Raw genomic sequence first — 13,987 nt, 5'->3', positions numbered from 1 at the left:
ACAAGCGGTGCAAAAAGGGAAAATATTATTTCACACTAAATATACCTTTGAAAAAGAAAAAATAAATAAATTTAATGAGTAATATTATAATAAAAAATGAAGTGTGGAAAGTCACGTTGCAGCTAAAAGGTCCCATGCCCAATCCGAACCTGTGTACATGTACATGACATAACCCGAAGCACTTTTGGCGACTACAAATTCACTCCCACCGGTCACTTCTCCCACATGCCATGCCCTCCTCCATCTCATCTTTTCCTTCCCCTGAATCTCACGAAATCAGAACATTCTTCTATCCTCTGTTTTCCAACTATATTCACATTCAATGGCTGCAATTGTGTGCCACGGGTTGCAGTCATATCTCGAGTCTCAACTAGTAGAGTCAAGAATACACAGTCACAGGCTTAGGCTACCATCCCCAAAACCACTCACCCCTCCTCAACCACAAGCACCCATCGATTTAGCCTTCAAATCCTGTTTCTGGGAACCAGACACCAAACCCCATCGTGAGGGTGGTTGTGGTTGGACCTCCATTGAAGCCCTTTCCAACGTGTCCCAATGCGCCAAAGAAAGCAGCTACGTCCTCCCTCAGTCATACTCATCGGTGCGACTCAGCCCCCAGAGTTTGGAGCTGTGCACTGAGAACTTGGGGAATGAAACGGGAAGTGACATGATAGAGAGTGGCATTGATTTGCTATCTTCTTCGGAAGGTGAGAATTTGGTGAGAAGGGAGGAAAAAAGAAAAACGCGTCAAGTTTTGGGAGCTAAGGAATTTCCACCTCCTTTGACAACGATAAGAGGGTCAGAGTCTCTACGTGTGAGATCCCACAGAGAAGATGGAAGGCTTGTACTTGAGCTCACCAAAGTCAATGTCCCATCTTGTTTCCAAGCTCAGAGGAGCCATGGCCGCCTTCGCCTCCGCTTTTGGACTCACCCACAAGATCATGATCATGATGATGTTGATGTTGACATCCAAGAACAATTTGAAAATGGTCAAACACAAGACGTGGAAGAATATGATGATGATGATGAAGAAGATGAAGAAGAAGATGTTGTTGATACTGAGAATGAGGGTGGGTGGGAAGAGACCAAAGGCCACAACAGTTGGAGGAGTATTGAGGGTGGTGTGAGAATGGAAAAGTATGAAATTGAGAGGCGAAGCAGGTGCATAGAAGGTGACCATGAAAACAATGATTTGTTAAAAAATTGGGGGGAGCCTCTTTGGGTGGCAACTTCCTAGTCCTTAACCTCTCTCTCATTTAGATCATCTCTCCATAATATCATTTTAAGAATTTTTTGCGTTTGAACTTTACTCAATATCCCTTTTTCTTATTTTTAACCCCATCCTAATGAATCCCCGTGTTCTTTTCTTCCCCATTAAACGTGTTTGTAGGTTGGTAGTTATTATCGTTACTCTGTTTCTCGGGCATGCGTGACAACAAAACACGAAGAGACAGTAGCACGGTCAAAATTCAGCATTTTCAGAAATTAATTTTAAGAAAAAATAATTAGTTTTTACAGAAAATTGCAAAATATTATTGTTTAAAATAAATTAATCCAAACGTATATATTTGAATTCAACATGCCTACAAAGTTTGCAGAGAGATTCGCCTTCGCCATTGGGACCTCATGCATGTATTACTGTTTACTAATCATTGCAAGATTATAAGGAGATATTTCCTATAAATACAATTAAGTTCGTCGGTTGGAAAAGAAAATGATCAATAAGACTAAAATATAAAATAATAATTTTATCTTTTAAGTGATTTGATTTAGGTTCAGTTTAGATAAATTTTTTAATAAGTAATCATAAGACTAAAATATTAAGCAATAAAATAAATCAAATCTCTTTTATAACTTATAATCAATTTATATTTATTTTATATTTGTATAACTCTAGCTCTTATTTAACTTCTTAAAATTTAATAAAATAAGTTGTTAATTTATTAAAGAGTTTTATTCATTTATTTTTCTTATATTATCCACCAGATTACTTAAACTACACTTGAATTCAAAACACATAACAGCCCCCAGATAATATGGGGAAAAAATCATAGTATTAAGATGGAAACATGGACATTTTAAGTCTCGTGGTGCAAGTATATACAACTAAGATTTACCCAGTTGCAATCCCAGGAGCAATACAAACTTGAAACAAACGACGTTTACGATGAAAGTAAACCTAAAACACAGTTTACACTACAAATGGTGTGGCATTGAATGACAATAACCGTTGTAAAATAGAGTAACTAGAGGTTTACTCTTGTTGACACCCCTAAATACCCGCCTATCGTTGATGGCAGAAAAACAAAAACATAAACATCCACAAGCGAAAAGAATGTGTCACTGACTCAGCATGATTTGGTTCGTCGTGCTATTCAATCCTGCAGTGTGTACGGTCTATTCCACTGAAATCCTCTTTTCTTCTCTTCTCCAAAAGGGCATTGGCTAAACCTGTGTCTTTTCTTAACTAGTTCTTAACCTTTTTGAGAGACCCAACGCAACCTACAACAGAACTGAATTGAGGACTGTACAGTGTACACCATAACAAACCCATGAATGGATTCGTATCTGTGTCGTACCAATTTGGGGGACCAACACATCCGTGACTCTGAAACAAAATCAAAACCATTATCCTGTCTTTATGATCAACTTGTGAGGGTGACCAGTGGAAGTGATCCATTGTACATTCAAAAATTTGTAAACGGAAATCTATTGCAAAAATTATAATTAATAATATTAAAATAAACGTAAATTCATAAACTTTAAATTTAAATACAAAGATAGTACATGCTTTTCTTCTAAGGGTGATGATCAATTAGACTCATCCCACCATGTGCCACCAACCTGTGCCCGTAGTTTAGGACTCGGGGAAGTGCTTGTGTCTCCGTACCCTCTTCTCATGTGCTAACATGAAGTCATGAAATTGATACAAATAGGTTGATAGGATACCATTTCATTTATATTAGGATCCCTCTGGTTAGCACATGAACAAGATATTTAGTTCTTTTTTCTAAGTGAATTTTGATTTGCTTAAATATTTTTTTATTTTTCGGTTTAGGTGTGTTTCTTATGCTTAAATAAATTTGTACTTAAGCTAGTGATATAACTATGAAACAGGTTTTGTACTAAAAGCCTTATAAGAGGTTAATAATTTTGACTTCAAATGAATGTTGACTTGCTTAAGCAATAATAATACTCCCTTTTAGACAGAAAGTATACAATTTTAGATTTTTATATTAGCTTAAACAAAACTAAATTAACTTAAGTGAATTTAACTTAAACCTAAGTAAGTATAATTTAACTTAAGCCAAAAATGAATTGAGAATATACCATTTTAAAATGTTAAAATAGCTTAAGCGATAATTACATTGCTTAATCACCACTAATTTGATTTAAGCAAAAAATGGACATAGCCTAATGTTTATCAATTTTTGTGAAAATACTTAAGAAAAATGTGGTGCACTTAAGTGAATTAGGGGTGCTTAAGAGAAATAGGTGGGTTTAAGTGAATAATGCACAAAAAAAAGTTAAATAGATAAAATAAATACATGAGAATAATGCATTCTATTGTATTTGGTTCAGATGTTGTGGGATGCAACATTTCATGGATGTCATGTTAGGGATGGATGATGGTGTTGATGAAAAAGAACTAAAAAGTGCATGTGATTGCTCCAATGGGTTTGTGCAATAATTATTTATAAATTTAGCGTGATAAAATTTTTCACTTGATGCTTAGTTTAAAATTGTTGGGTATTTGAACACTGCAATACAAAGAGCGGTTATCAATGCTAGTAAGTCAAGATTATTGTTACACCAGTAGAAGGGCAAGTCATGGACATGGCAAACTGGTGAATCTTTTTAAAAATCACAATTGTGATGTCGATTGTGATTCTTTCCATAATGTTGAAGATGAGGTAATCTTGAGGCATGCATAGATCTCATGTATGAATGATTGGAGTAATATTTGTAAAGAGAAATGATATCCATATATGTGCTAATGTCTTCAAACTCCCCCTCTTGAACCTCATTAGCTTGCTTTGATGGTTCGTTTCATAGAATTTGTTTGGAATGTATAAAGACTTAACTAATCATACTCACTTGCCTTGATGTCCATATCTCTCATTTGAATAATACAACTCGTTTAATCATTGATCAACTTTAATTTCATTTTGGTCCTTGTTCACTTTTAGCTGTATTTCTCTAATCATGTAAATGTTGTTAATGCATATTGTAAAATTATCAAATGTATTTATTATATTTGTTTAACTTTTTTTTTTGCATTATTCACTTAGGTCCATCCTATTTTGCTCCCCTAATTCACTTAAGTGCACCACATTTCACTTAAATTTTTTTTTTAAATTGATAAACATTAGTCTATTTTTCACTTAAGTCAAATTAGCAGCGCTTAAGCGATGTAATATTTGCTAAACCCATTTGGTATTCACTAAACTATTTTAATAGTCTAAAATAGTATGCTTTCTTTTTAATTTTTACTTAAATCAAATTTCACTAGCTTAAACTAAGTTAAATTCGCTTAAGTTAAATTTAGCTTCACTTAAGTGAATTTAAAAGTCTAAAATGATATATTTTCTATCCATTTTTTGATAACCCATGCTTTACTCGTTTAAGCAAAATTATTGATTTCTTACAGTATTTTCTATACAAAATTCCCTCATACTTACATTACTCGCTCAATATGTTGATTATACATTACTAACTTTTTTATACAAAAAAATTTACTATTTAATAATAATTTTTATCATGCAAAATGTGTGACACAAACAATTTGACAAAAGTGAAGTAAGTGAAAGATAAAAAATGTTTATATATAGAAACTAAATAAATTGAAAAATTTTAATAATTTTTTTAAAGTGTTAAGAGTACATAATACAAATGTATATATAATAAATTTTTAATAAAAATTATATAATATTATTGAATTTAACACATTGATTATACAATGGTAACTTTTTTGTACATTAAAATTTACTATTTATTAATAATTTTTATTATGCTAAATATGTTATGCGAACAATTTAACAAAAGTGAAGGAAGTGAATGATATAAATTTTTATATATAAAATAAGAAATTCTAATAATTTTTTTAATGTGTGTTTGAAAGTATATAATAAAAATTTATAGTATATAAATTTTCAATAAAAATTACATAACATTATTAAATCCAACACATTGATTATACAATGCCAACTTTTTTAATACATAAAAATTTACTATTTAATAATAATTTTTATCATGACAAATGTATGACAAGAACAATTTGGCAAAAGTGCATACCATGTCAGAAATTGAGAAAGTACTCTTGTCCTTAACCATAGTTTTTGAAGAGTAAAAATAATTATAAAATATTAATATATAGTAAAATTTATATTATTGATATTCCATTATTAATATATACATTTATATAAATTTTAATATATATTATATTCACCTAACATAATATTAATATATTAGGTGATAAAATTCGTAAAAAGTTTAAAGATGATCACGGTATAAGATTAGGACTATATTTAATAAAATTACGTTATAGATGATTTAAGAGTTTGTAGCGTATTAACTTATTAAATATAAAAAAAAAATGAAGATGTAGCTTTTAAAAAACTATCTAAAGAAAATTTTTGTTTTAAAAAGCTAACTATCAATATTTTTGTTACATTTTATCCTTCATTTTTAAAAAGACAATTTACATTTCATACAATTAAAATTATATTACATTAATTTTATTATGATTTTGTTATTTTCTTTTATGTTTTTCTCCTATTTTTTATTTTAATAATTAACAATATATTTTGTTAAATAAAAATAAATTAAGTAAATATATAATATTTTTAAAATTTTAATAAATAAATTATTTAAAATAATTCATGTAATATTTATTGATATAATATATTAAAATTAATAATTTTAAAAATAAATTTAAATTATTGTTTAAATTAATAATATTATTTTTAATAAAATATATTAAAATAAGTTATATCAAATTTTAATATAATATTATATCTCTTTTTAAGTTATTTAATATAAATCAGTAAAAATTATAAATTTACAACTTTTAACTAATTTCACGTTTAAGAGTTATAAATTCACAACTTTTACTTTATTTTACAAACATAACTTAGATAAATTAGATATTAAACTTAATAAAATAATAATATTTAAATTACATTTTTAGACATGTAATTTAGTATAACAGTGTTTACAAATTTAATAATAGTTATTTATATATATTTTAAATATTATATTATTTATCAAAATATAATATGATGATATAGTATTGATTTTTATTTAAATCGTGTAATATTTTATAAACTTTATTTATGTGTGTGCACGCATAAAAATATATTTAAAATAAAATATTTTTCTTTAAAAAAAATAGTCAATACAAGTAGAAAATTGCACATTCACCGTTATTCTTAAAATAGTAGCGTCACAACAACTCTAGTGAATAATTTTGTTTTGACATATATTCTTTGACCTTCGAAGTTATCAATATGATATCTTGAAGGATATTTTGTCAAGAGAAACTCCAAATTATAATTTGTATTAAATGAATTTATATAAAATGTTGAGTATTATATAACATATGACATTATTTAAAATAGATACGATAAAGAAAAAAATAATATATTGATTATTGACTACACCAAAAATTGTACCAATAATATATTGATTATATGGAGTATAGTCAATAATCAATATATTATTGACTATACTCCATATGATGATAATATATTGATTATTTATGTGACCATACCAAAAATTATACCCCTAATACCTATGCAACATGCCATCAAAAGGAAACTTGTCAACAAGAATATATTCCCATCTTCAATGTTATTAAAGTTTATTTAAAAAATATTAATTATAACCGAACTATGTTATAATTATATAATGTTATGTATTTTATCTTACTAACATGAATATGAGAGGTATAGTTCTATTTTTGTTTAAATAAAAATAAAAAATAATAAAAAAATATGTAAAATTTGGTAAAGGTTAGGTGAGTTAGCAAATTAAGTAACTCACCAATAAATTAGCAAAATGATATGCTATTGCAAGTATAACAAGTTTTAAAAATTATAATATTTATAATTTAATCTTTAATAAATTTTGTTGATTTAAGATTTCAATCTTTTAGATATTTAAAATTAGGTCCTTTATCACTTTGGTATTGAAGGTAGTTATCATTTTGTTTATTGAAGTGAAACTTAATCATATTCTCTCAAACTCATTCTTATCTTTATTTTTTTAAGCAAGTTCAATAATTTCTTTAGTGTTTCTAACAATTAATTCAATAATAAATTGAGTAATTATGGTTGAAATTTACTTGATAGAAGTATGAAAAGAGATACCTCTGAAATCAAATGGAATCAAGTAATCATATATTAAAACATTGTTGTAGAAGCTTTGTCCAATTTCTCCTTACCTAATTTTGATTCCTCCCTATTTTCACCTCTTTAATAATATGCAAACTTGTTTCCCAAATCTACCCTAAACCCTAAACTTAAATAACCACAACTTCTTTGGATTGTTATACTTTAATCTATGATCTTTGTAAGTAGAACTAATTAAATTTGGAAATATCATATGCTCATCCCAATTATCTTAGATATTAACACTTCGGTATAATCAAAATAGGGGTAATGCATAGACATTCTGTTGACGAATAAAAAAAACACAAAAAATTCATTCGCTAACACAATTTGCTTAAGCCGATAATCATTGGCTTAAGCAAATAATAGACAATGATGAATCTAAAATATTTTTAAAAATTTGCTTAAGCTAATATTGATATGCTTAAGTTAGTTTTAGACAGTGATGAATATAAACATTTCGCCAAAATTTGCATAAGTTAATATGATTTGGCTTAACCTAAAAATATCCTTTAGGTGACTGTTTTCTTATAACGTGACATGCACAACTTAATGACGATTTTTCGGGTGAGTGAGTTGGGTTTACAGTTTTATTATCTAAAAATACCAAGGTTGTTAATGACTAAGCGGAGAATATGTATGCAGTTCCACACCCGTTACATTTTCGCTTAAGTCCTTTAATCTCCACTTAAGTGAATATAACACAGGGTAGTTTTTTCGTATAGAATATGAAAACCGCTTAAGCGGTATACCACTCGACCAAGCACCACAATCCACTAAAATTTCTCTTCAACAATTCATATATAGCTTTAGCCTTAATATTCATTCAAATAAATGCTTTCTACACCAATTTCGCTTTAGCTAATATTCATAAGCTTAAGTGAGTTAGGTATTGCAAGATAACTTAAAGTTTCAACTTAAAATTAGCTTAAGTGTGGTACTTTCAGTTTAAGCTAAAAATTATTCACTTAAGCTAGATTTATTTCGCTTAAGCTAGACTTATCTCGCTTAAGCTATACTTATTTCGCTTAAGCTATATTTATTTGGTTTAAGCTAATTTTTATAAGCTTAACTGCAAAAAGACTAGCTTAAGTGAAATATCATTAGCATAAGTGAAATAGTATTAGCTTAAGCAGAATATGTAAAAACTAAAGTACTTAATCTCTGATACCACTTTGTTATATGACACTTAAAGCTACTTTAGTTGATTACATACTGTATAATTGATGATTGAGAGATTTGCATAAAGATTTGTTGCTAATCCTCATCAAAGTATGTAGAAAATTTTGTGTAGTCTATGATGCAAGCCTAGGTTTTCTTCGATAACTTTGGTTGAAAATGCGCATTAAACATGTTACAAACATTCATTATAAAAGCAAGTAAAAATGGGTTTTGTTTGATTTTTAGATTCAATGTAAAAAGCAAGTAATGAAATTATCAAATTCAATCAATAAGATGTGACAATCCTTAGTTTATTCACATGATTCTATCCCTATTCCTCTCAACATTTAACACTTTTCCTCTTCCCTTGAATTAGATCAACTTAACAAGCGAGAATTAATCTTGAAACCCTATACTAATTTAAGCAAATTCAATAGGCTCCAACCCCTTTTCCCAAAATTATGGAACCTTAGAAATTAACTTAGAATTAATTCAATTCAAAGGATTGAGAAAAAGAAATTCATGAAGGAAAAAGAATTGTATTAACATTATAGTCCAGGAATTCAATGCATGGATGTGAAATCAAAGGAAGTAAAGAGAAATATGAATCAAATCCTAGGTTGGATCTTTGGCTATCACCCAAGGTTGACCTAAGCTCTGCAAGTGTTCCCAAAATGGCAAAAATCTAAAAGTGTAAAAAGCTCTTTAACCCTAATTTCCAAAAATCTATTTATAGTGAAGTAGTCGTCGCTCATAGTAGCTACTATGAAAATCATAGTAGTTATGCGCAGCCTCCAAGTCCTGTCATTCCTCTCTGAAGTCGCCACTATGGAATCTGAAAGTGATTACGCGCGTAGCTACTATGGTTTGAAAGTGGCTACGCGCAACACTAGATCAATTTGGCCCTTGTTGTAGTTGTCACTATGGATTTCAAAGTAGCTATGCATAGACCTTTTGCAATCTGGGGTCTCTGTAGTGTCCACTATCACTTTGAAAGTGATCACTTTGGTCTGCCCTTTGGATCTAACTTGCTGTAGTGTTCACTATCACTTTTGAAAGTGGTCACTTTCAACTCATATTTTCTCAAACGCTCAAAATCTATGGAATAAGTCAAGAAATCCATGCACAATTATTCAAATGATCAAAATTACAAATTATATCTATGTAAATCAATGTAAATTAACTAAAAATTAAGGAACCTATGATATTTGACCAAAATGATATTTCTATGTTATTTACATTTCTTAAGTTTACTTTTTCTATCAATAGATACTAAAAAGACAAGTAAAAATCCAATAAAATGTGGATTCATCAATAAATATCATAATCATGCAAGTCATTTTCACCTCCATTTTTTTTCTTAAATTTTCTTCTCTATGCTCCACATCCCTCTTTTGAATGTGAGAGAGTTAACATGCATATCTCAATCAATTCCAACATCTCATCTTAAACATATCTTGCTCATGAATATCATCACATAATATGATCCTCTATTGATGAGAATCAAGGAAAGCCCATTAAAGACAAATACTTGAAGGCATTGGAAGGACTTTAAGGACTAATAACAAGGGCAATTATTGTTGTCTTATTTATAAGGGAGCTCAATTTGGAGTTAAAAAAACTCAAAATAGTCAATTACATATGCTTAGAGGATTTGGACTCTAATAAGTTTTATATGAATTTAATTATTATGTTTATTTTATTTATTTTAATATTAGTCATTACTTATTTTAAGTTTTTATTTAGGATAAAATCTTGTTATTTTATTTTGTTTATTTGAATTTAAGCTTCTTAGTACAAGAAGCCCATTAGGGTTTGCGTTAGTATTGGTTTACAAGCATTAAGCATATATAAGCTCTTGTAGACACACTTTTAATTAGTTTTGAGTATAATTTGAGATTGAACACTCTTGTGAAAGAGTGTGACTCTAAGTTCTTAAGTGAGCCAGTTTTCTTTGATCTTATCAAGAGGCCAAGACTCTTGTGACGATCGTTCCTTGGTTTATCAATCTTGCGATTGTGGCACCATTTTTCATCCCTATTCTATTTCCACTTTTTTATTACTTCAATTCCTATTTGTGCCCTAATAATTTCGTTTTTATTGTATGAAATCCAATTCACGATCGTTTAATTCGACAACACGGTTTGTGATTGTCATCAATTGGTATCAAGAGCTTTGGTTAGAATTAGATTGAAAGATATTGTTCATCGCACACTATTCACGTAGTGCTCATTGAAAAAAAAGAGAAAAAAATACTACAAAAAAAAAGAAAAAAATTGCAAAAGAAAATTGTTGTTATTTAACGTTATATAATCTTCTTTAAATTCTCTAATTTTGTCTTATTTGCATTCTATTTTTGAGTGTGCTTATTTCTTATTTAGTCCTTTTTTTCTATTGTCTTGTTGGCTTCCTTAGTTTTGTTTTAGAGTTTTCTTTTTTTTGGCTTCACTTGTTTCTCGTTGATTGATGGTCTCTTGGTTTTGGTTGATTGTGTGGATTGGAGGTTGACTTCCTTAAGAACTCTTGAGAGCACTTGAGGGAAAAAAGGCAAGAGAGAAATCCTTACACAAGAGTCAATTTAGAGTATAATATGAGCGAACATCTATTGAGTAGAAACACTTAGTGAGTGGAGAGAACCTTTTCTTTTTGCATTAACTTTTATTGTTTTGTAGAATGTCTCAAGATGGAGGATCAAGTAGGGAGAGCACTCCTGCCTCACAAATTGAAAGATTTGCACAAAGATTTGAAAGAATGTTTGAGAGGCAAAATGAAGCAGTAAAGAATGTTCAAAAGGCGTTGGCAAATAATGTAAGAAAGCGGTCACATAATCATTCTCCACATGCTTATGGAGATTCTAGTAGTTCTTCAAGAGAAAGAAGAAGAGATAGGAGGGATAATGAAGAAATGAGGTATGATAGGTGGAGAGATAATAGAGAGAGGAAAAATCAAAGAAGGAGAAGAGATGATGTAAGAGTAAGAGAAAATGAAAGAATTGGTGGAGTTAAAATAAAGATTCCTAGTTTTCATAGAAGAAATGATGTTGAAGCATATTTAGAGTGAGAACTGAAGATAGTAGTATTCTCATGCTATGACTATAGTGAAGAAAAGAAAGTAAAGGTAGTTTCCTTAGAGTTTCATGACTACATCTTGGTGTGGTGGGATCAAATTCAAAGGGAGTGAAGGAGATATAATGAGGAGCTTGTAGATACATAGATTGAAATGAAGAACTTAATGCATAGGAGATTTGTTCCTACATACTACAATAGAGAACTTTATACAAAGCTTCAAGGTTTGAGGTAAGGTAGAAAAAATGTTGATGACTATTATAAATAAATGGAAGTTGCCATGATAAGAGCTAATGTATTTGAAGAAAGAGAAGCAACAATGGCCCGTTTCTTGAATGGGTTGAACCATGATATCTGTGACATAGTCAAACTTCATCCTTATGTAGAACTTGAAGATTTGGTTCACCAAGATATTAAAGTAGAAGAATAACTGAAGAGAAAGGAGACTTTGAGGAAGAATGTCTCTTCCTACAACTTAAAAGGATGGAAGGAAGAAGTAAAGAAGGAGGAAATATCAATTAAGGATACAGTTGTCTAAAGTGGTAAAGCTTACTCTAAAACTTCTTTTAATTCTACTAATACTTTTTCTTCTCCTACTTCTCAGCATAGAGCAATCAAATACTTCAAATGTCTTAAAAAGGGTCATATTGCATTCCAATGTCCAAACAAGAAAACTACAATTTTGAAGAAGAATGGTGAAATCTTAAGTGCAATTTCATCTCAATCATCACATGCTTCAAGTGAAGAAGATAGTGAGTTTGAAGCTTTATGCCATGAAGGAGATTTGCTTATGGTAAGGCGTCTCTTGGGTAGTATAGTTAAAGAGGATGACACTACACAAAGAAAATATTTTTCATTCAAGATGCTTGGTACGTGAAAAGATTTGTTCTCTTATTGTTGATTGAGGTAGTTGTACCAATGTGGCTAGTGTTAGACTAGTTGAAAAATTGAATCTTACTACTACTCCTCACCCTAAGCCCTATAAGTTACAATGATTGAGTAATGAAGGAGAGTTGATTGTTAATAGAGAGGTTTTGATTACTTTTTTTATTGAGAAGTATGAGGATGAAGTCTTATGTGATGTAGTACCTATGAAAGCAAGTTATATACTCTTAGGAAGACCTTGACAATTTGACAAGAAAGTTATTCATGATGATCATTCCAATAAATTAATGTTTGTACATAAAGGGTGCATAATCACTTTAGTGCCCATGACTCTTAGTCAAGTACATGAAGATCAAAAAGTTATGAAGTTAAGAAGAGAGCAAGTAAAAAAAGATGAGAGAAGAAATGAAAAGAAAAAGAGTGAGTTTGAAGGCAAACTTAAAAAGAAAGGAGAAAAAGTGAAGACACTTACAAGTTAGAAATACGAGAGTGAAAAGAAAGGTGAAGAGAAAAATCAATGTGAAAGGAGAGAAAATTTGTTTGTGAGAGAAAAAGAAGTGAAGAAAGTTTTGTTAGCCTCTCGGCCTATGTCTATTTTTGTGTAAAAAAAGTCCTTATAATAAATTTATGGATTCCTTTGCTAACAATATTTTGCCAAGTGATGTTTTCTCTCTTCTGTAGGATTTTGAAGATGTCTTCCCTAAAGAAGTATCTTACGGCCTATCTCTAATTAGAAAGATAAAACATCAAATTAAAAAGAAAGTACAGTAACAAGCAAAGTATAAAAATAAGAGAACGAAGAAAGTAGAATTTGAACTTGGAGATTGGGTTTAAGTACATATGTGCAAAAAAAAGCTTTCTGTGCAAGGAAAGTTAAAGCTTCAAACAAGAGGGGATGACTTATTCCAAGTCTTAAAGAGGATTGAAGATAATGCATACAAAGTGGACTTACTAGGTAAGTATGGTGTTAATGTTACTTTTAATATATTTGATTTATCTCTTTTTAATGTAGGTAATAAAGAGTCAAATTTGAGGATAAATTCTCTTGAAGAAGGAGGGATTGATGAGAATCAAGGAAGGTCCATTGAAGATAAAGACTTGAAGGCATTGGAAGGACTTCAATAACTAATAACAAGGGCAATTGTTGCTGTCTTATTTGAAAGGGAGCTCAATTTGGAGTTAGAAAAGCCCAAAATAGTCAATTACATATGCTTAGAAGATTTGAACTCTAATAAGTTTTATTAGAATTTAATTATTATGTTTGTTTTCTTTATTTTAATATTAGTCATTACTTATTTTAAGTTTTTATTTAGGATAAAATCTTGTTATTTTATTTAATTTATTTGAATGTAAGCTTGTTAGTACAAGAAGCTAATTAAGGTTTGCGTTAGTATTGATTTATAAGCATTAGACATATATAAGCTCTTGTAGACACACTTTTAATTAGTTTTGAATACAATTTAAGATTGAACACTCTTGTGAGAG

General features: G+C 29.6%; 1 protein-coding gene across 1 annotated transcript; it reads left to right on the top strand.

Annotated features, from left to right (window-relative positions):
• Positions 1-283: 283 nt before the first annotated feature.
• Positions 284-13,627, top strand: LOC113870129. The gene is made up of 4 exons (XM_027506730.1): positions 284-1,161; positions 11,225-11,525; positions 12,222-12,486; positions 13,515-13,627. The coding sequence occupies exons 1-4, from the start codon at positions 323-325 to the stop codon at positions 13,625-13,627; spliced, it is 1,518 nt and encodes a 505-aa protein (XP_027362531.1). The 5' UTR covers positions 284-322.
• Positions 13,628-13,987: the final 360 nt, after the last annotated feature.

This window comes from Abrus precatorius, unplaced genomic scaffold (genome assembly GCF_003935025.1).
Source record: "Abrus precatorius isolate BTA unplaced genomic scaffold, Abrus_2018 Scaffold6, whole genome shotgun sequence".
Lineage (NCBI taxonomy): Eukaryota > Viridiplantae > Streptophyta > Magnoliopsida > Fabales > Fabaceae > Abrus > Abrus precatorius.
Note: the sequence above shows the minus strand (reverse complement) of the source record. Positions and strands in the feature narration are given on the sequence as shown.

What these genes read in the sequence shown, in the direction of transcription:
- LOC113870129 (XM_027506730.1), top strand. Translation starts at nt 323, where the DNA reads ATGGCTGCAATTGTGTGCCACGGGTTGCAGTCATATCTCGAGTCTCAA. An exon ending in GAAATTGAGAGGCGAAGCAG is followed by an intron (nt 1,162 to 11,224) that starts GTGCATAGAAGG and finishes ATTGTTTTGTAG; the next exon opens with AATGTCTCAAGATGGAGGAT. An exon ending in TTTTTCATTCAAGATGCTTG is followed by an intron (nt 12,487 to 13,514) that starts GTACGTGAAAAG and finishes TTTTTAATGTAG; the next exon opens with GTAATAAAGAGTCAAATTTG.